We start from the raw sequence: 23,503 nt of genomic DNA on the forward strand, positions 1-23,503 counted from the left end.
GAGTAACAAGCACTGTGGAGGCCATGTGGCCTAGTAAGGTTAGAAACTGATGAGCTGTTAATTGTTTCTTTGAATGTAGCGAGTTTGCCAATAGGGAAAGTGTCTCTGCCCGATCCTCGGGTAGAAAGGCCTTTGAGAGGATGGTGTTCAATTCTGCTCCAATGAATTGGAGCAGGTGAGATGGAATGAGATGGGACTTTTGATAATTGATGAGAAAACCCATGGAGTGAAGTAGAGTAATTGTTCGACTGAGAGAAGCCAGAGCTCCTTGTTGAGATTGACTTCTGATGGGCCAGTCATCTAGATATGGGAAGACAAGGACACTTTCCTTGTACAAGTGTGCTGCTATTACTGCTAGACATTTGGTGAATACTCTGGGAGCAGAGGCAAGACCGAATGGTAGTACTCTGTATTGGAAATCTTGATGACCCACCATGAAGCGCAGATACTTGCGATGAGGAGGGAATATTGGAATGTGAGCGTAAGCGTCTTGTAGATCCAGAGAACAAAGCCAATCTCCTGTTTGAAGAAGTGGAAGCATGGTGCATAGAGAAACCATCCTGAACTTTTCTTTCTTTAGAAATTTGTTGAGATTTCTGAGTTCTAGGATGGGATGTAGGCCTCCAGTTTTCTTTGGAATGAGGAAATAAAGGGAATAGAATCTTCTGCCCTGCTGAGTCCAGGGCACCCGCTCTACTGCTCTGGCTCTCAGAAGGGTGGATAATTCTACTTGTAATTGGGTTTTGTGATTTTCGGTTAGAGACATAGGTCTTGGAGGAGAATCTGTTGGAATTGAGAGGAAGTTGAGTTGGTAACCTTGAAATATTATTGCAAGTACCCATTGATCTGTTGTTATTTGAATCCAATGGTTGTAAAAGGATACTCGACCTCTTACCGGAAGCTCTGGATGAGGATTGGAGAGATGGCTTCGGTCTCTGGGGAAGGCCTCAAAAGCTTGTTGCTGGTCCTGTCTGTGGCGGAAGTTGAAGCCTAGTTGCTCTAGGTTGTCTAGGTTGAGTTCTCTGTTGCGGCCTAGAAGATATGCTCCTAGCTGTTGGAGGGTAATACCGCCTCTGCCGGTAGAAGGGTCTTCTAGGGTCTTTCCTTTGAGGCCTTCGAGATGGCTGTGAAGGTGGATCCTGCGGAATTGATGAAAGTTGTCGCAGGGTCTCCATGTGCTCCTTTAATAGAGCAACTGCATCCTGTACTTTGGATCCGAAGAGGTTATCTCCAAGACATGGGAGGTTGACTAATTTGTCCTGGACTTCAGGCCTGAGGTCCAAGGCTTTAAGCCAAGCCCAACGTCTTGCACTTATACCTGATGCAGCCACCCTAGATGCTGTCTCAAAGCAGTCATAGGCAGCACGGACCTCATGCTTGCCAGCCTCCAGCCCTTTGTGGATAATTGCCTGGGCTGCTTCCTGATATTGTGATGGAAGCAATGGTATAAAGTCCTGCATCTGCTTCCACAGATTTCTTTGGTACTGAGTCATGTATAATTGATACGAAGATGTCCTAGAATTTAACATGGCTCCTTGATAGACCTTTCAACCCAGGGGAATCCAAGAACCTGTGATCTTTACCTGGGGGATTCGAGGAATGTGGCCTTATCCTCTTGGATTTCTTTTGCGCAGACTCTACCACTACTGACTGTGGGGAAGCTGTGATTTTTGGTAGCCAGGTGTAGACTGCACCAAATATGTAATGCCCATTCTTTTGTTAACAGCAGGCACTGAGAATGGATGTTCCCAAATCCGATGTTGTAAGTCCAGAAGGACATCATGGACAGGTATGACGACCACTTGCTTTGGAGGGTCTACAAATTGGAGAACCTCCAATGTTTGTTGACTTACGTCCTGCTCTGTGACCAAAGTGAAAGGTATGGTGTCAGCCATTTCCTGGATAAAAGTTGTGAATGATAAATCTTCTGGTGGAGATTTTTCCTTGGATCCGGTGGTGAAGGATCAGATATGAAAGCTTCAGATGAGGTATCTGAGTGTGTATCACTCCAAGTATCATATGGATCTTGTCTAGGTGGAGAAATTGGAGAGGTTCTAGGTGGCCGAGGAAGCCCTGAAGGACCTGGTTGTGGGTCATCAAAGGGTGACTCCTCAGGGTGTTCTTTCCCAGGTTTGGAAGGAAGAGCACCGACCACCTCATCTAATCTCTTCATTATAAGTTGGTAGAGTGCCAGTTCTGGATGTCCCGGGTCCCCCGGTGAGAATGGTATCAATGGTGTCGGCGCCGGAATCGGTATCTTCGGTGGTTGTGCCGGTGTCACCTTAACTGGAATCGGTGGAGGTACCGGCATCGACGGGGTCATCGGCATCGGTGTACTCACCGGCTTCAGTGCAATCACCGGCATCGGTAAGGGTACTGGCATCGGTTCAAGAACCGGCAGTGTCGGCACCAGCATCGGCGAAGTCGCCGGAATAGGCATCTGTTCTTTAAGGGCCTGGAGTACCGCTTGTCTGATAAAGTCTGACAATTCCTGCGAAACAGCTGGTGCAGTAGAGCAGCTGAACGCGGTGGCGGTTTAGGCGTCGATACTTTCTCCACAGCGCCCTGTGGAGGTTCGACCGAAGGAGGTATAGGCCCCAGCGCCGAGGGTAGCGGAGTTTCCTGAGGTTTAAGCCGCTTAGCAGTCGGTTCCTCCGGCGAGAGAGGTGTCGCTGGAGTCTGTGTGTGCCGATGTCGGTGCCGATGTTTTGGTCGATGTGCGATCACTGACCTGGACGATGCAGTCGATGTCGATGGATGATCTCCGGACCCCTCCAGACGACGTTTTTTCTACAAAATTCGCTTTGAAACCCCCTCCGGGGATGATTTTGTTGATGTTGAAGGAGAAGGAAGAAGCTGAAGGTGAAAAAGATGTTCCATCTTCTCTTGTCGAAGTTTTCTTCCTTTGGGAGTCATCTCTGCACATTGAGAGCAGTTTGAGACATCATGTTTATCTTCTAAACAGAGAACACACTCGAGGTGTGGATCTGTTATGGACATTGTCCGATTACAAACCGGACATTTTTTTTAAATCCGGAAGCCATTTTCTGTCAACACCCGTCGATTAAAAGAGGGAAGAAAATGTGAGAGAAAGTTTTTACTCAAAAGTAAAAACGAGACTAAGATTTCTCACCAGCCGGTGGAAATCTGAGAGAGATCCCTTATGGGAGAGAAAAAAAAATGAGAAATATATGACTTTTTTAGTCAGTAATACTGTGAAATTAACTCACAAGGCTCCTTGCTCCGTGATGCTTACAGCAGCGAGGAAAAACGAAGACTGAAGAGAGACCCCTGTGGCAGAGAATATCATGGCATGCTCAGTGGCTTCAAAGGGCCAATCAAAAGTTTCTAGAAACTTTGACAGAAAGTTTTCTGTACCAGGGCTCCATCAATAATGTCACCCACAAGTGAGGACTAGCATCCTGCTTGTCCTGGAATAAGGGCAGTGTGGTCCTGCTTCACAAAAGTGAAGAAGCTGAAAACTACAGTCCGGTTAGCTTTACTTTGGTGGTCATGGAAAATTAATGGAGATGCTGCTGAAGAAAAGGATAATCAACTATCTACAATCCAATGGGTCGCAAGATCCAAGGCAACATGGTTTTACCAGAGGTAGATCGTGTCACACTAATTTGATTTACTTTTTTGAATGGGTGACTAAAAATGAGATCAAGGATTAACACTCATGTGTTTTAACTGCATTTCAAAGCTTCTGACACTGTCCCATATAGGAGGCTCATGAAATTAGCTTGGGAGTGGCCCAAAGATGGCAGAATTGATTACAAACTGGTTTACTGACAGGCGACAGTGAGTGGTGGTAAATGGCACCTACTCTAAGAAGAAAAAAGTGATAAGTGGAGTGCCTCAAGGATCAGTTCTGTTCAATATCTTTATGAGTAACATAGCAGAAGTATTAGAAGGAAAAGTTTGTCTTTTGGGGGATGACACTAAGATCTGAAACAGAGTGGACACACATGTTGGAGAAAAGAGAATAAAAAGTGATGAAAAGCTAAAGAAGTGGTCAAAGGTTTAGCAGGTAGGATTCAATGACAAGAAGTGAAGAGTCATGCATTTGGGGTACTAAAATCCAAAAGGAGCTCTATGTGATGGGGGTGAAAGACTGATGTGCATGGACAGTGAAAGACTTCAGGGTGATAGTATCTAATGATCTGAAGGCAGCGAAGCAATGTGACTTTTTAAAATATATCCGAAGCAGGAAACCTGCGAGAGAGTCTGTGGACAGTTAGACGATCGCAGGGTTAAAGGGGCTCTTAGGGAAGATAAAGTCCTCGCAGAAAGACTAAATTAATTCTTTACTTCCATGTTTACTAATGAAGATGCTGGGGAGATACCAGTTCTGGTATCATGGCTGATGATTCAGATGAACTAAACCAAATCACGATGAACCTGGAAGATGTAGTAAGCCAGATTGACTAACTAAAGAGTAGCAAATCACCTGGACCAGATGTTATACATCGGGTTCTGAAACAACTAAAAAATGAAATTTCAGATCTATTAGTAAAAATGTGTTACTTATCAATAAAATTGTCTATTGTTCCTGAAGGCTCAAGAGTTGCCAATGGAACCCTGATATTTAAAAAGAGATCTAGGGATAATCCAGGAAACTACAGACTGCTGCACCTGATTTCAGTGCCAGGAAAAATAGAGGAAACTATTCTAAAGAACAAAATCACAGAACAAAGACAGACATGGTTTAATGGAACACAGCCAGCATGGATTTACCCAAGGGAAGTCCTCATCTACTACATTTTTTTTTGTAGGGCTAAATAATAATGTGGACAAAGTTGAACAGGTAGATGTAGTATATTTTTATTTTCAGAAGGCATTTGAGAAAGTCCCTCATGAGAGGCTTTTTAGAAAACTAAATAATCATGGTATAGGTGGCGATGTGGATTACAAACTGGTTAAAAGACAGGAAACAGCAGAATTAAATGGTCAGTATTCTCAGTGGAAAAAGGTAAATAGTGGCATGCCTCAGGAATCTTTCCTTGGACTGGTGCTTTTCAATGTATTTATACATGATCTGGAAAAGGATACAAGTGAGGTGATCAAATTTGCAGATGACAAAATTAGAGTAGTCAAAATACATGCAGATTGTGATAAATTGCAGGAGGATCTTGTGAGACTGCAAGATTAGGCATACAAATGGCAGATGAAATTTAAATGTGCACAAGTGCAAGGTGATGCATATAGGGAAAAATAACCTATGCTGTAGTTACATGATGATAGGTTCCATATTAGGAGTTACCTCACAGGAAAAAGGATCTAAGCATCATAGTGGATAATACATTGAAATCGTCGGCCCCGTATGCTGCGGCGATCAAAAAAAGCAATGTTAGGAATTCTTAGGAAGGAAAGGGTGAATAAAACGGAGAATGTCATAATGCCTGTATCGCTCCATGGTGAGACCACACCTAGAGTACTGGGTGCATCTCTGGTCGCTGCTGCTCAAAAAAGATATAGCTGCACTGGAGAATGCAAATGATAAATGCATGGAATGGCTCCCCTAAAAGGAAAGGCTAAAGAGGTTAGGGCTGTTCAGCTTGAAGAAGAAGATGTGCTACAAACAAATCTGAGCCATTTTTTTTCATTCAACTCACAATTAAGCTCCGGAATTTGTTGCTGGAGGATGGGGTAAGGGAAGTTAAAGTAGCTGGGTTTAAAAGGGTTTGGATAAGTTCTTCAAGCAGAAGTTCATAAACTGATATTAATCAAGTTCACAGGGACGGTAACCTTCAAACTGACATGCGTGCGCAAATGCGTGCACGTTTGCCAGTGCGCACACATGGATGCGCTGATTTTATAACATGGGTGCATTTATGCGCATGTTATAAAATTGGTTAACCACACATGTGCGTGCGAATACAGTCTCGACCACGTAAAGGGGGGAATTTTAATACATATGCACAGCGACCCAATAGGCCTATTTCCTAGTTCCCTCCCAGTTCACCCCAATAAAAGAAGCAGACTTCCTAAACCCCCTACCTAACCTGCCTCCCTTTTACTCTACTAGTCCTGACCCCTAAAATCCCGCTGACTACCCTTATTTTTTTTTTTTCACGCTGTCCCTAGCAGAAGCAAGTTACACGATTATGATATCCCGGTGTGCGCTAGTGCGAGTAACTGACTTCATGGGTGCAGTCCCAGCCTGCCCATACCCCACCCCTTTTTCACCAAACCTTTTTTTTATCTGCATACCGGGAGATATGCGCTTGGCTGCAGGCCTTTTAAAATCTGAGCGGTGCACGCACGGCCCAGCCACGCACATATCTCCCTGCTTTGGCTGCATAGAGCTTTTAAAATTCACCTTTTAGGGAATAGCCACTGCTATTACTGGCATTAGTAGCATATTATTTAGTGTTTGCGTACTTGCCAGGTACTTGTAATTCTGGCTTGGCTACTGTTAGAAACAGGATGCTGATCTTGATGGACCTCAGTCTGACCCAATATGGCAATTTCTTATGTTCAGTGGCCATAGCCAGAGGGATGTTGAGCTGCAAAGAAAGAGGCATAACTAGCAGGAAAAAGGAGGTGATAATGCCCCTATTCAGGTCACTAGCGAGGCCTCACCAGGAATACTGTGTTCAGTTTTGGAGACCGCATCTCAATAAGAATAGATACAGGATGGAAGCGGTTCAGAGAAAGGCAACCGAAATAGTGTGGGGGCTGCACCAAAATAAGGACGAGATGAAACTGAAGGAGCTAGATATGTATACTCTGGAGGAGAGGGGGGACAGGGGAGATAAGCTACAGACTTCTAAATATCTGAAGGGCATTAATGATTTATGGTAATCAAGCCTTTTCCAATGAAAAGAAAGCTGTAGAATAAGGGGATTTACTCAGGAACCACATTAGGAAAATTTGCTTCATGGAAAAGGTGGTGGATGCATGAAATGCCCTTCTGGTAGTGAAGACCAGAGAGATTACAAAATTCAAAATTGCATGGGATAATCACAGAAGATCTCTAATGGCTAAAAGATGGACATGAAGAAAAATGGTAACCTGTGCTAACTCTGGTAACTCAATGGAACAGCATTTGCTACCCTTAACAGAAGGCATGGAATCTAGGGGAGGGGGGGTTTGAGTAGCCTACACAGAGCAGCAGTTACTATCCTTAAGAGAAGTCTCGGTTTGGGGGGGGGGGGGGGGGGCAGCCTGCAGGGAGAGGCAGTTACTACCCATTAAAAAAATAAAAAATTCCTGGGCAGACTGAATGACCTCCTTGGCTAGTTCTGCCGTCGTTTACTTGTAAGGTGTTTATAATATGATTTCAGACATAGAAATTAGTTTTATAAATGTGCAATTGCCATGAAGAAAGGCCTTGGTTCAGTTTCAGAGTTGGGTTTTCTGCTGCCTGGGTCAGTGGGAACTGGGTTTGCAGTGTGGGCAGCGTTCACAGACTCTAGGATGGCGGGAGGGAGGAGAGAGAATATCATAGTCATTGCATAAGGGTGACACACAGTGGCTAGATTTAGGGTCCATGATGCAGGGCTCTGGAAAGAGACCTAGTGCATGGTCCCCAGCCCTGGACTATCATTGCAATGACCAGATTAGGTACATTGGGGGGGAGGGGGAGGGGAATGGAATATAAAATAGAGGAAAACACTGCCAGGTAGCTATAAATAAGGATTCATAGTACAAGATCCCAGCCCTGGTTCTAAATGAGCTAAAGTACAAAGGAAGAGGAGGAATCTGTTGGTCCAAAAAAAAATAGTGCAACATTTTTCTCTATAATAGAACAAAAATCTGGTAATTCAAAATTATATTATGGGGTATTTTATATATCATCTTACTTCCGAAACCTCTATCACTAGCTTCTATTACACTGGGGAACAATTTTTAACATAATTCCTGCTGAGTTCGATTTTTCAGCAATTTTAGACTTAAATAGGCATGCTGATTTCAAAACTACAGTTAGTTTTCTTCTATCACATCAAGTTTTCTCTCTACAGCCTATCTTAGGGCTGGATTTATCAAAATGCACTGAATATCGCATGCGATAGGAAAAGGGACGTGTTTTATGGTAATAGGCTGTTTATCGCAAAGTGTGCTATCTGGATAACTTTTTCGCACTTTGCGGTAAGTGCCAGAATTGTTGTAATTCCTACCTACAACCAATTGGGGGGAGAGATGTTTTCGCAAATAGCGTTTTCAGTATTTTAAGCTGCTAGGGGAGACTGCGCACAGCCCACCACCACTGGGGGGAGGGGGAGAGAGAGAGAGAGAGAGAGAGATATGTTTGGTAGCAGAACTTTACTACTTGTACACAGTTTGACTTAAGTAACAATATATAGCCTTTGTATGAATAAAATAACGGTGATGGTGTCTAATGATCTGAAGTCGGCGAAACAATGTGACAAGGCGATAGCTAAAGCCAGAAGAATGCTGGGCTGCATAGAGAGAGGAATATCGAGTAAGAAAAAGGAAGTGATTATCCCCTTGAACAGGTCCTTGGTGAGACCTCACCTGGAATATTGTGTTCAGTTCTGGAGACCGTATCTCCAAAGAGACAGAGACAAGATGGAGGCGGTCCAGAGAAGGGCGACCAAAAAGGTGGAAGGTCTTCATCAAATGACTTATGAGGAGAGATTGAAGAATCTAAATATGTACACCCTGGAGGAAAGGAGGAGCAGAGGTGATATGATACAGACTTTCAGATACTTGAAAGGTTTTAATGATCCAAAGACAACGACAAACCTTTTCCGTAGGAAAAAAATCAGCAGAACCAGGGGTCACGATTTGAAGCTCCAGGGAGTAAGACTCAGAACCAATGTCAGGAAGTATTTCTTCATGGAGAGGGTGGTAGATGCCTGGAATGCCCTTCCGGAGGAAGTAGTGAAGACCAGAACTGTGAAGGACTTCAAAGGGGTGTGGGATAAACACTGTGGATCCATAAAGTCAAGAGGCCGTCAATGAAGAGTGGGTGGCTCGCCAGAATGACGGCTACTGCCTGGAGATAATACCCTTATTCAATAAACATACACATGGTTACTATGACTCCAACATCGCTCTAAGCTTCAACAGCAAGAGGAAATGTGGAAAAAAGGATTTGCACTCACAAAGCGGGGAGTAGCTGGCTTGTTACGGCGGTTACTACCCCAAACCAAATAAGCCTGATACTTCACTTTCAATGCATATCCAGCATAGCTCTCTGCTTCAACGGCAGGGGAGAAGAAAAACTAATACTTCACGCATATCCAGCATAGCTCTCTGCTTCAACGGCAGGGGAGAAGAAAAACTGATACTTCACGCATATCCAGCATAGTTCTCTGCTTCAACGGCAGGAGAGAAGAAAAACTGATACTTCACGCATATCCAGCATAGCTGTCTGCTTCAACGGCAGGAGAGAAGAAAAACTGATACTTCACGCATATCCAGCATAGCTCTCTTCTTCAACGGCAGGGGAGAAGAAAAACAACCAATAAGGGCTGAATAACATAGTCCGGGTAAAACAAATAAGCATGGGTGTAGCTTGCTTATTGCAGCGGTTACTACCCCTACTATCCCTAACTAATCAAGTTTGATATTTCACTTGGATGCAGCTCCATCACTGCTCTCTACATTAATGGTGGGGGTGGAAGGGAAATAGAACCAAAGAGCTAAGAGAAACAGATAAGTATGAGAAAAAAAAGTGTGAAGCTTGCTGGGCAGACTGGATGGGCCGTTTGGTCTTCTTCTGCCGTCATTTCTATGTTTCTATGTTTAAATAAACATTATAATCAGGTAATTTTTTCTTTTATAACCATTATCCACCTTATCCCACCATGCTAAAATATTGGGAGAAATGACTCACATCCATCAATTCCCGACTCACCAATTTACACCTTGCCCTTAATTCCTCAAAAACTGAACTCCTTGTTGCTATCAAATTTTGTGTCTGACCTATGCAGTTACTGCGTATTTATCTGTCCCGCTCGGGCAGAGCATTCCAATCTTAAAGTATGCAATTGCTTCTGTCTTCGTCTTCTCATATTTCCCAGGGATTGCCTAAGCATTAGGGCATGGATGACTTCCTCCTGGATAGTGATTAGCAGACAAGGGAGCTTGGATATGATTATAGGACTGTATACATGTTCTATTAGCTACGAATGGACAGGGGGAGGGATGGGTGGGAGGGGATGAAAGCTGTCTATCTTTACTTGTAACACATATATAGTTGCTGTATTTGTATGACTGTTTTGGAATGTTGATCTTTGATGTCTCAAGGTTTGACGGTTTGTACAATTGAAAACTCTAATAAAGCTTAAATATTAAAAAAAAAAAAACTGAACTCCTCCTCATCCACAACCACCAAACTCACAAACTCCCATCTCCCAACGACTCTGCTGCCAGTACTTTCGCCTCACAGCTTCCAGTACAAAACCTAGGTGTTCTAATTGATCCACACCTAAACCTAAAAAAACACATCAACTCTGTCCTAAAAGAAGGCTTCTATAAGCTCAATGTCTTAAAAAAGCTCAAACCCCTTCTCCATACTCACGACCTCAAAACAGTCATCCAAGCCACTCTAGTTTCCAAACTGGACTACTGCAACTCACTGTACCTAGGCCTCCCCTACTCCTCTATCAAACCCCTTCAAATGTTACAGAACACCATTGCCAGAATAATCATGAACGCACGCAAATCAGACCACATAACCCCCCTCCTAAAAGACCTCCACTGTCTCCCCATCCCATCACGCTTCCTATTCAAGACCCTCACCATCATACACAAATCCATCCACAAAAGCAACTCCTCCTGGCTCAGCGAATCCTTCAGATTCACACACTCCTCCTGCCCAACCAGAACAAACCGTAAAGGTACACTACACATCCCACCCCTCAAAAAAGCCCGCCTCAGATCAACAAGGGACCGTGCCCTATCAATTGCTGGCCCCACTCACTGGAATGCTCTACCGACAAACCTCCACCTCGAGCCCTGCCCATACAAATTCAGAAAAATGTTGAAAACTTGGCTTTTCCACCAGGCATATCCTGACTAGTTCCCTTTACCACTGCCACCTCCTCCTCCTCACCTTGCAATTAACCCTCAGCGCCCTAAGCACTATGTTAATATGTAAATATCTTTAACCCTTTAGTTTTAACTTTTCAGGCTCACATATAGAGCCTCCTTCTAGCTGCAGCACCTTTGTTGCAAATTGTTATTCTTGTTGCTTCCCTTCCCCCCTCCCTGTTTTTTGTATTTTCCACCTTTTGTTCAGATATAAACCGATATGATCTGCCCTCTAATGTTGGTATAAAAAAGCTGTTAAATAAATAAAATAAATAAATTTTGTATGCTTTTTGGGACAAAAGGAGGGTATCCTGTACCTTAAAAAGTTGACGTGATAGAGAAAAACTGGTGCCATTTTTGGATTCAGATGTCAAAAGTTAGTCAAAAACAAGCGTCAGATCTAACTCAACAAAAATTGTGTTCCCCAGTGTTATTTGCTTCTTCACATTTTCCTTTTTGTCATTCTGTTTGATAACATTAAAGACTATCTTGCACTGCCATGTCTCCCCTTAATCTCCAACTTTGAAAAATTGGAAGAACATGTTTAATAAATTAAAAAAAAAAAAATTTACTGCAAACTTAAGGGGTCAATAATAGTCATCCAGTGCTGATTTTATTGATCCATAACAATAAGTTATTTGTACGTGAAGTGGGTTGACACAGTTAATATTACAGGAGCCAACCCATTCCCCCATATAGGTATGGGGAGGCCACAACCGGGGTGGTGCTCCACCTTTGGACAGAGGGAGGAGGGCATCAGGTTGGAGTGGAAGTTCGGGTAGATAGGGAGGGCTGGGAGGCGGTCTGGCAACCACTATATAGGTGTGAGCTGGCCTGCCCTTCATCCTCTTGCGGCATTGTTTTCTTATAAATTGCATCTGTTTTGTTTTTCCCCTCTTTGTAGCTTACCATTTTGCTGTTCTTCTTGCTGGTGGCCTTCTGCCTTGCAGTGAGATTTTGTGTGGATGAGTATTGGTGCTTGGTCAGTCTGTCCCTTTCATGTCACAGGATATTCCTGAGTTTGCATATTCTTCCATGAGGAGGAGACTTGATTAAGATCCAGAGGATCACAGGCCGCTTCACTCCAACATAACACAAAAGGCAGCTTCGCTTCTGTAGCTATTTACTTTCAATTACTTATTCTTGCGAGTGAACTCTGATATAGTGAACCTACATTTCCAGTCCATTCTCCACTGCAGGTGGGTTGGCTCATGATGCAACTAGCATTCCACAGATTCAAGAGCAGTACATATAACATCCTTATAGTAGTATTCTGGGGCGGCCTTCTATCAGTAGCTCTTCCACGAGCTGTTGTTCCAGCATGACAATTCTTGTAAGGTTCAACAAGGCAATGATAGTTTGCACAGCAGTAATATTTTCTTGTTATTATTGTTCTCATTCCACCAGATGAATTCAAGTGCGAGTTGTATGCATCTCAGAATCTAGTCTCTGGTGCATGTAGACAAGCTTTAGGGGATCTGCAAAAGTGACTCTCACTTTGCGGACATGTAATTTCCCTGCATTTGTTGATATGGCTGTAAGTTCTTTTGCGAGATCCTAAAGCTCTGCAGATAAATGTAAACAATCAAGTGTACAGAGCACTAAACAGTAGGAAACCTGGAGTCAGTACTTTGGACCTTTGGGTGACAACACATGGCTAATATGTGGCAAAACATTTCACTTCAAACCAGGCCCTAAAATAATATCACTAAACTTCATTTAAAATACCATGAAGAATACTTACAGGTCGTAATGCTGGTTCCACTTTGGGTCAAGCGTATTCTTCACAGTGTCTGTAGAATGGCACTGCCCAGATCCATCGACTACCACCTTGGCAAATGGATCAGGAAGCCCTATAGAGAAGAAAAAATAAAGAAACTTAAACTAAGCATTCTAAAAGGCTAAGAAAGGTCAATATTTAATGCATAACATTCGGGCCGATACAGTAAACCACGCGGGAGAGCAGGCGAGCGACTGCTCTCCCGGCGCGCGCACAGGCCACTCTCCTGTGCGCGCGATTCAGTAACATAATTTATTTAAATTAGGGCCCGCGGTAAAAAGAGGCGCTAGGGACACTAGCACGTCCCTAGCGCCTCTTTTTGGACAGGAGCGGCGGCTGTCAGCAAGTTTGACAGCCGACGCTCAATTTTGCCGGCGTCGGTTCTCAAACCCGCTGACAGCCACGGGTTCGGAAACCGGACACCGGCAAAATTGAGCGTCCGGTTTTCAACCTGCAAGCCCATTTTACATTTTGTTTTTAACTTTTTTTTTTTTTAACTTTTGGGGCCTCCGACTTAATATCGCCATGATATTAAGTCGGCGGGTGCACAGAAAAGCAGTTTTTACTGCTTTTCTGTGCACTTCCCTGGCGCCAGCAGAAATTAACGCCTACCTTTGGGTAGGCGCTAATTTCTTAAAGTAAAATGTGCGGCTTGGCTGCACATTTTACTTACTGTATCGCACGGGAATGACTAATGTTGCTGGCGCTATTAGTCTCAAGGGGGGGGTTGGATGCGCGTTTTCGACGCGCTATTACCCCTTACTGAATAAGGGGTAAAGCTAGCGCGTTGAAAACGTGTGTCCAAATGCCGGTTAACAGTGCACTCCACCGGCACGCACTGTACTGTATCGGCCTGATTGTAATTAACTACTTGACAGTGGTTTGCTACAGTACTCAAGTTATTCAGATCTGGTGTTTGCATGACTATAGAACTTCTCTGAATTTTCATGTAGAGTCAGCAATATAACCACAGTGGAGTTTCCAAAAACTATGATAAACAGATGCAAAGCACAAAAATACATGAATGGCTGTCATATTTTTTATTCACATCCAATTGCTGGCTTTACCATATATACTCAGTAATATAGAATGGCTTCACTGTATTACACAGGATGTGTTGCTGGAGGAAGACTTGAATCTATCAGATGTCAATTCTCTACAGATTTAGAGAAAATCCTTTCAATAGGCTCTCCTCAAGAAAATGGTAATAGAACCCACAAGGGAGAGGACAATATTGGACCTAGTACTTACAAATGAAATAAGTGCTTCAAATGTTCAAGTAGGTGGTCACCTGAACTCCAGGAATCATGACACAGTGTGGTTTAATATAACAGCAAAGGCTGAGATAAGTCACACAATGGTCAAGATCATGGACTTCAAGAATATCAACTTTGTTACCATGGTGGGGCAATAACCTTCTGAAGTAAATGAACAGTGGGCTAAACTGAAGAGAGTCATTGAAAGGACAACAAATCTTTGTGGAGGAAAATAAATACAAATGAAAGGAAAAAGACCAATATGATTTTCAAAGGAGATGGCAGAAAAGGTAATAGTACAAGCATTCAAAAGGTACGAGAGACCTCAAAAAGGATAGGATATGGAAGATGATCTGTAAAAGCTGAAGGAGGCAAAGAAATTAGTCATAGGAGTAAAAGAAATAACTAATGCACTAAAACAAGAAAATATTTTTTCCAGATATGAGAGTAAAAAAAAGGTGGGATTTTCTGAAAGCTGAAAGCTGAACAGGAAGAACGTGTGGACGGTGACAAATACTTTTGCTCAGTGTCCATCAATAGAGGGATTAAAGAAAGGCCACTGATGGTTGGCAAGGGCACATAAATTCAGTAACAGATATCACTCCATGTGCAGAAGAGATTTTGCATAGAACTAACAATGACAGTAGACAAAGCTATGGGGTCAGATGGAATACATCCTAGGATAGGAAGAGAGGTTCTGGCAGTTCCATCAATAGTTCTTTTCACTCACTCTTTAGGAGACAAGACTGGTTCCAGATCACTGGAGAAGGGCAGAGGTCATCCATAAAAGTGGAAATGGGGAGACTAGTTAGTCTGACTCAAGGATAGGTTTATTAATGTAATCACTACTAAAGGAAGAATAATGGAGTATTGTGAATCCAGCAGTTTGCAGATCAGAAAAGGGTTACCAAAATGGTACAGAATCTGCACCAAAAGCCCTATGAAATGAGACTCAAGAACTTACATATATATATATATCAAAAGAAGAGGAGCAAGGGGGATATGGTGTGTGTATATATATCAAAAGAGGAGGAGCAAGGGGATATGGTAGAGATATTCATATATCTGAAAAATATAAATAATGCACAAGCAGCATTTTTTTTTAATGGAAAGGAAGTTCTAGAACAAGAGTTAATGATATGAGGCTCAAAGCGAGTAGACTCAAGTGTTACATTAGAAAATATTTCTTCACAGAGAAGAGGGGTATGTATATATGGATCAGCCTCCCAATGGGAGGTGACGGAGGCAAAACAAGAAATGGAATTTAAGAATGCCTGAGATAAACACAAGGGATCTTTAATTGTAAAGAGGTAAGCCAGAGAAAAACTAAGGTCTATGGTATTGCAACAGGAAGGAAGCCAGACAGAATAGATGGGCCTTATCGTACCCTTTTCTGGCACTGTATTGTATGTTTCTATCATTCAATATCCTTTGCTAATTTGGGAACTATTGATTTTTTCACCATATTTACATTATAAAACAGAAAAGAAGCTCATAGTTAAATTAACAAATGGCTATTTGGTTATTATGAAGTCATACAACAAACTTAAAGAACATAACTACCACACCATAAAATTAAAGATAATACTCACGGAAAAAATCTTTTTTCACCAAGTTTTTTGCACATAGTACTGTAAAGGAAACATAAGATAAAATTAAAAATGTTATTCTAGTTAGAGGATTATTTATTTGACTGATTTATATTCCTCTTTTTCAGGTATTACACAATTTGCATTACTCAAAGCATTCCTGAAACCCATTTAATATTAGCAATTCATTCTAGCCACAAAATGGACCTGGGCTGCTAGCAGAGAGAGGCCAACATGAGTGTTCAATATTTTGACCAGTGTGCTGGTCTAGAGCTTCTAGTGCAAATATTTTTCTACTGGCTAGCTTGTGATGCATTTCACTCTTAAGCAAAGACTAGTCATGACAATATCCTGAGACATGATATGTCTACTCCTCTGGATTGAAAAACTTTCAACAACCAGTACAGGGTAGGCAACTCGAATACTGGAGCGCCATAAACAAGTCTGGTTTTCAAGAGGCACTGCATGCAAGTATACTACATATATATTCATTGCGGATATCCTGAAAACCAAACCCATTTCTGGCATTCCAGGACCAGAGTTGCTTACCCCTGAACTAGCAGATGTTCTCACCAAGATCTCCTAAATGATGCTGTAAACTTGTTGGTCAATTGCAAACATCATTTGATGCAGATGAAAGTAAATCACTTTGAATAGAGAAAGCTAAGCTGTCAAGAGTTTCTGCCCTTCATTTCTTGCATGTGAGTCTTTATGTGATCTTGAAAGCATATGCAGTCTTTAGATCATTTTTATGCTGGTCCAATAAAAGGGATCACAGCCTGCAGACTGATACAGTAGCTAATGCTCCACCCTCCTATTCTTATGGGGGGAAAAATGGTTTTAAAAGAGGTTTCAGAGTACAACTGTTTCCATGACAACATCGATGCATCTGACAAGCCCCTCGCAGTTCTGATGTGGAATCAGTTACCATTCTGTCCCTTGGTAACTGGGAAGCAGGTGCATTGCTGAAATATATGACATCTCCTCCCTCTCATTTCCATTTTGTTCTGCATAGTTTACACAGAATGAAAATTTCAAGAATGTAAAGTGCTAGCAAGACTGGCGTTCATAACAGACCGAAGTTACTATGGAACCAAACTCTTACCAGACACGCTAAAGCTTGGATCCTGGTCAGAGTGAGAGGCAAGCTGGAGGACTCAACTAAAAGGAAGTTAAAATCACCCAGCACCACAAAATACTAGGCCCAAGCTCTATCATCTGGCATGCTTTCATACTGAAAGGACCGGACGGCAACATAAACCGAACTGAAAAGGAGAAGAAGCACAACCCAAAGCAACAATACGTGGAAGAAAGGCTATGGTCTACTGCAATGACAGCAACTTCATTTGCTTCTCTTTATGGCATTTTCTAGTAAAAGCAACTTCTATGTTTATTGGCAAGAGGCACAGAAGTTAACGTTAGCATTATATCGTCAGCCTTCTCCTTGCATCACTTCAAGTAAAAGTAAACTTCCAAAGCACTAATCTTACTATCAAAACATGTGTGGCTATCTGTGCTGGGGTATCACGATCCTTGTAATAAAAGGTGGTGCTTTCCACAATTTGTTGGAGGGGGTGGGGTGGGGGGTGGGGGAGGGTTCCCAGAGCCAGGACTGATATCTGGTGCCATGAGTCTTCTTTGATTATTTATATTATATATTCTCAGCCAGGCACCATGTACCAGGACTTATTCTAGAACCCTGCCACCACAGGCCCTAAAATTCTGCCATCAGGGGTTGCTATTTTTCTCCCAGGAGTAACAAGTGCAGCCTCTGCAGTAACCCTAGCACTGGCTGAGCTGGGAAGTAGAAGATCTGAGCCAGGAATCGGCACTGCCAGCAAACCTTCACCAGGCTGGCCCAATTTGGTGAATTTTGTGATTGGTTATTGTTCATAAAATCAAACACTTCACATTTTGTTCTCTTTGAGACAGTTTTGTTTTTTGGGGTTTTTTTGTTTTTTTTTTTTACAAGGATACTAAGTAACAAGAGAAGACAATGGTCTTTCTGTAACAGCCTGTTTCTGTTTGTAGGGGAGATGTTTACTGAAGTTATAAAAGCAAACAACATAACCAATAGGCCCAATGAAGTCAATATTCCAGACACATTTTTCAGTGTTGCAAACCATTTCTTTCAGAAAATCTCAGCTCTCTTTTGTTACTGGAGCTGGCTCTAAGTAACAGTAAATTCTAAGAAATGAGCTTTGGGAATCATATAAAATCTGCTGATTTGCAGCTGGATCTAAAATAAAAAAAAAAAGCCATCCGCTGCTGCTTCTGTTCTTGCTCTTATAGCCTGGGGACAAAACAAAACTGAAATTTCAGACAGTCTGGAATGGATTTTACATGTAGGGCAACAGATGCTGACTATTTCTAATGCCTATAGGATTTAAATATATATATATAGGTTAAATTTTATTATAACACTTCAGCTTTACAAATGTACTAGAAGTAATATACTTTTAAGCTCTTGTACTGCACCTGCAGCCTCCTCCAGCATTATTACAATTATATATAATAAGCAGACTGCATTCCAGGAATCCTACAGCACACAGGATAACAAGAAGAAAGCACTGCTCAAACCAAAACACTAAAAATGTGGCAGCTCATAAAGTATGAACATGGAGAGATTAAATCTGTGCATTAAAATGAACATTTCAACTGCCACAGACCAACACTGAAACAAACAAAAGGCACGCTGAAAAATTTAGTACTACTGTTTTATTTAATCATTTACACAATTTCATCTACTCAGTAAACTTAAGACTAATAGGCTAAAATGCTCCCTGCATATGTACAGTAGAGATAGACTGTAGTGCTGCACAACCTTAAGGGAAAATATCTGGTGTCCTTTCTCTAGTCCGTCTCCTTGCTAAAACCCATCAGGAAGAAGCTCCCTAAGAGCACAACAGCCGGTGTGAGACTCAACAGGGGGTTGGAGCACTGCCAAGGATGAAACAGATTCCTCTAGTGTGCACCAAGCACCACATTAGGGCCTTTTCATAAAAATATTTTTCTTTCCTCTAAGGATGTATGATATGTTAAATTGTGTAACACCTCCCTCAAACAGAGTTTTGACCCAAAGCGGTTCATAATAATACAATACCCGCTACCAAACCCCTCCCCATCAAAACAAGATTTGCATCCCACCTACAGCAAACCCACTCCACCACAGCATCGGACCCACTATATCCTGAAAATCAAAATCAAAATCGTTAAGCAGTATGATATCAATTCCCCATCAACAGGTAAGAATAAGAGTAAGCCAGTCAAAAAATGAAGACATAGTTACAACAATCTCTCAGAAAGACTGAAAAAGTCCTCAGTGAAAACCATGGCTCAAAAAAGGAGCCAGAAAAATATAAAAACTGACCCTGTATTCAAGTTCTATTGTCTCTAAAGATGATGAACCACCTAAGCGATGCCTTAACCTCCTTCCCTCTTTTCTCACACACTGCCATTTGGGTTGGTCCTCTCTGGTAGCAGCAGGTGTCTCTTGTGATTCATGTGAATTACAGAAACGCCCATAGTGAGTAGAATCTTGGCAGCCTCTAAAGCTGCCTTAATTCTAGAGGTCACGCCGCTTATTGTGAAAGACAATCCAAAAGGAAATAACCATAGATACTTAATATTCTCCTTGTGCAGCACTATACGATTTCCTTCAACGCTCCTTCAAATGGCAACAGGTAAGAGATCAGCATATTCGGACACATTTTATCCCTGCCAATTCAAAGTTCCCATCTTCCTTGTTTGGGCCATAACCTATACCTTTGCTGTATAATTATGGAAACTATCTATAATGGCCTGTGGAAGGCAACACTGTGGAGGACCCAATGCACAATGCACTCTGTCCAGTGTGGTACTCCGATCTCTAGTCTGATCCTCGCCCATTGCCAAGATTGCTTTGCATGTGTTATTTATGTTTATTTATAATTTTGCCTTTCAGCACTTCAAAGCAGATTATATTCAGACTCTGTATTTCACTATCACCAGAGGACTCACAATCTAAGGCAACGGAGGGTAAAGTGAGTTGCCCACGGTCACAAGGAGTAGCAGTGGGATTTGAATCCTGGCTTCCTTGGTTCACAGCCAGCTGCTCTAATCACTAGGCTATTCTTCCACTCCATGCTAATGACAACATGGCTGCAATCAGCGAATTCTAATGTCTCAGGCATACTCCTGAAGCTCAAGCAAGTCGATTGTTTCTCTGTAACTGCATCACAGTTTAAGGAAAAAAATTCAGCATTCTTGTTCCCTCTTTCAGCTGTAGCCCTATGCCTCCTTTTAGTTTTGTATTAAATGTGTTATTTCTTAAATTTTGTACCTTATGGATAAAACCTTTTCAAAATTATAGGCTATAAAACACACAAAGCTTTTTCATGTAGAATGCAGTACCTAATGAATAACGCAATTAATCTGAATATTTAAAATTCAGAAAGAGGCTGAAAACAAAGTTGTTTCATGAAACATATGAACAAAGTTATAATTAATTTGTATTTTATAATCTGCTAAAAATAATATTTATGTTCCAAAAAGGTGGAAGGTCTTCATCGAATGACTTATGAGGAGAGATTGAAGAATCTAAATATGTACACCATGGAGGAAAGGAGGAGCAGAGGTGATATGATTCAAACTTTCAGATACTTATTTATTTATTTATTTATTTATTTATTTATTTATTTAAAAGTTTTATATACCGCACAATGGGTAGATAGACTATTCGTCTAGGCGGTTTACATGTTCACACACACATAGTTTACACAATACTTAAAAACTTAATACAATGCTTAATACGATCAATTTAAATTATTCAAATTAACATTGCAAATAGATATAGTGTAATATGATAAATTTAATATAGATTGTATGCTCTGGTAAAAAGGTGGGTTTTTAATAGTTTCTTAAATTCTGTACGATTAGCTGTCAGTCGGATATGTTCTGGAAGTGAGTTCCACATTATTGGACCAGCTACAGAGAAGGCTCGTTTATGAGTTAAAGATAAACTAACGGATTTTATTGATGGTACTTCTAAAATACATTTATCAAGGGAACGGAGTTGTCTAGTTGGTCTGTAAATTCTTAAGAGTGAACATAACCAGATAGAGTTAGTGTTGTAGAGCAGATTATGAATTGTGGATAAAATTTTATACATTATATGATGTGAAATTGGAAGCCAATGCAAATATTGTAAGATAGGTGAAATATGGTCTCTCAGGGATACATTACACAACATTCGGGCGGTAGCATTCTGTATTAACTGTAATGGTTGTATAGTTGATTGAGATAAGCCAAGATATAGTGAATTACAATAATCTAGAGAAGATAGAACTAGAGCTTGGGTGATCAAATGAAAATCTTTTGGGAGTAGAAGTGGTTTGAGCTTTTTTAACATGTAGATTTTGTAAGGTTTTAATGATCCAAAGACAACAAACCTTTTCCGTTGCAAAAAAATCAGCAGAACCTGGGGTCACGATTTAAAACTCCAGGGAGGAAGACTCAGAACCAATGTCAGGAAGTATTTCTTCACGGAGAGGGTGGTGGATGCCTGGAATGCCCTTCCAGAGGAAGTGGTGAAGACCAAAACTGTGAAGGATTTCAAAGTGGTGTGGGATAAACACTGTGGATCCATACAGTTTAGAGGATGTGAATGAAGAGAAGAGGCAAGGGGGTGGCTTGCTTGTGGGAATGACAGCTTCTACCTGGAGATTAATATCCTTATTCAACAAACATACACACAGTTAATACGACTCCAACATTGCTCTATGCTTCAACGGCAAGAGGAAATGTGGAAAAAAGGATTTGCATCCACAAAAAAGTAGGGGAGTAGCTTGCTTGTTACGGCGGTTACTACCCCAAACCAAATAAGCCTGATACTTCACTTTCAATGCACATCCAGCATAGCTCTCTGCTTCAACGGCAGGGAAAATGAAGAAAAGATGATTTATATTCAGCATCAACCAACAAGGAATGAATTACATAGTCTGGGTAAACAAATAAGCATGGGTGTAGCTTGCTTGTTACGGCGGCTACTACCCCGAATCAATTAAGCATGATACTTCACTTGGAATACATATCCAGCGCAGCTCACTGCTTCAACAACAGGGGGGAATGAAGTAAAGAGGATTTATATTCAGACAACCAACAAAGACTGAATTGCACAGGCAGGGTAAACAAATGGGAGTAGCTTGCTTATTAAGGCGGTTACTACCCCAAACCAATTAGCTAGATACTTTTCTTAGATGCAGCTCCAGCTCTGCTGTCCGCATCTTTGGTGGGGGTGGAAGTGAATTGGAAACAAAAAGTTACCAATAAGGGCCCTGACCTCAGAGGTCAGAGTAACAGATAAGTATGAAAAAAAATAGGTGTGAAAGCTTGCTGGGCAGACTGGATGGGCCGTTTGGTCTTCTTCTGCCGTCACTTCTATGTTTCTATGTTAAAATATATTTATTTATTTATTTATTATATACCGACATCCGTTTGCACATCGTATCGGTTTACAAATAACTTGGAACTTTTAGGCAAAGCCTTTACATGGAACAGTAACTCAAACTATATAATAACAAGGAATAGTAAACAATAACTATTTGAAGCAAGTAATAGAAAATATTGAAAGATGAGGTAGGGCGAAGCAAGGTTACAGGAGCAAAGGCATAGGGAGAAAATGAAGATTAAGATAAGAGAAAGCATGTGATATACATAAAGTTCAGGAGAATTAGATCGAGAGGGAGTTAACAGCAAAAAATAGAAACAAAATCAGTAGCAAGAATTTCAGGAATTCATCAAAGACATTAATGTGATGGCAAATAGTACAAGGTTATTCAGTTAGGCGGTAAAGATGTAATGACGAATAATATAAGGTTATTCAGAGAGGGTATAAGACTTGGAGAGAGTGAGATCATGAGGGGAGAGACAGAAGATGTAATGAGAAAATTTGGTGACTAAATTACACTAGCTGTTTGTAATCAGTGACTAAATTACACAAAATGTTTGTATTGTTTGTTTTAGAAGTATGTGAACATTATATATGAAAAATGGTTATCTGCAGTGAATACCTGGTGTGGATATTTCAGAATATAAGAAGTTTTAAATAAACTGTGAATACATAATTATTTGTATAACACAATCTAAAAATATGTTTCCAGTGTGATTGCTGTAGTAACTCTCAGCTGGGTGTATAGCTAAGAGATGCTTGCCTGTTCAGCTGTAGCTGATAAGAACAGAATTAAGAACCTGATGTAATAAGGTTGGGTTAAAAGTGAACTGAAATTCAGCACACACGGGCAGATACAGTAAAAATCGCGGGAGAGCGTCCCGCTCTCCTGTGCGCGCAATACAGTAAATTAATTTATTTAAATTAGGGCCGGCAGCAAAAAGAGGCGCTAGGAACACTAGCATGTCCCTAGTGCCTCTTTTTGGACAGGAGCGGCAGCTGTCAGCAGGTTTGACAGCCGATGCTCAATTTTACCGGCGTCGGTTCTCGAGCCCGCTGACAGCCACGGGTTCGGAAACCAGATGCCGGCAAAATTGAGCGTCTGGTTTTCAACCCGTGAGCTGTGGGCCTATTTCAAATTTTTTTTTTTTTAAACTTTCGGGACCTCCGACTTAATATCGCCATGATATTAAGTAGGAGGGTGCACAGAAAAGCAGTTTTTACTGCTTTTCTGTGCACTTTCCCGGTGCCGGCAGAAATTAGCGCCTACCTTTGGCTAGGCGCTAATTTCTGAAAGCAAAATGGGCGGCTTGGCTGCACATTTTGCTTTCTGAATCGCGTGGGAATACCTAATAGGGCCATCAACATCCAACCCCCCCTGAACCTAATAGCGCCTGCAACATGCAAATGCATGTTGATGGCCCTATTAGGTATTCCCATG

General features: G+C 41.6%; 1 protein-coding gene across 1 annotated transcript in view; it reads right to left on the reverse strand.

Annotated features, from left to right (window-relative positions):
* SMURF2 (SMAD specific E3 ubiquitin protein ligase 2) overlaps nt 1–23,503 on the reverse strand; it is a 316,698-nt gene that overhangs the window by 184,241 nt on the left and 108,954 nt on the right. The window contains exons 2-3 of the mRNA XM_029600765.1: nt 15,639–15,677; nt 12,755–12,863 (exon numbers count right to left, since the gene is read on the reverse strand). Coding sequence (XP_029456625.1) covers nt 12,755–12,863; nt 15,639–15,677 — 148 coding nt within the window. The remainder of the gene's footprint in view (nt 1–12,754; nt 12,864–15,638; nt 15,678–23,503) is intronic.

The sequence above is a fragment of the Rhinatrema bivittatum genome, chromosome 4, assembly GCF_901001135.1.
Source record: "Rhinatrema bivittatum chromosome 4, aRhiBiv1.1, whole genome shotgun sequence".
NCBI classification, from domain to species: Eukaryota; Metazoa; Chordata; class Amphibia; order Gymnophiona; family Rhinatrematidae; genus Rhinatrema; species Rhinatrema bivittatum.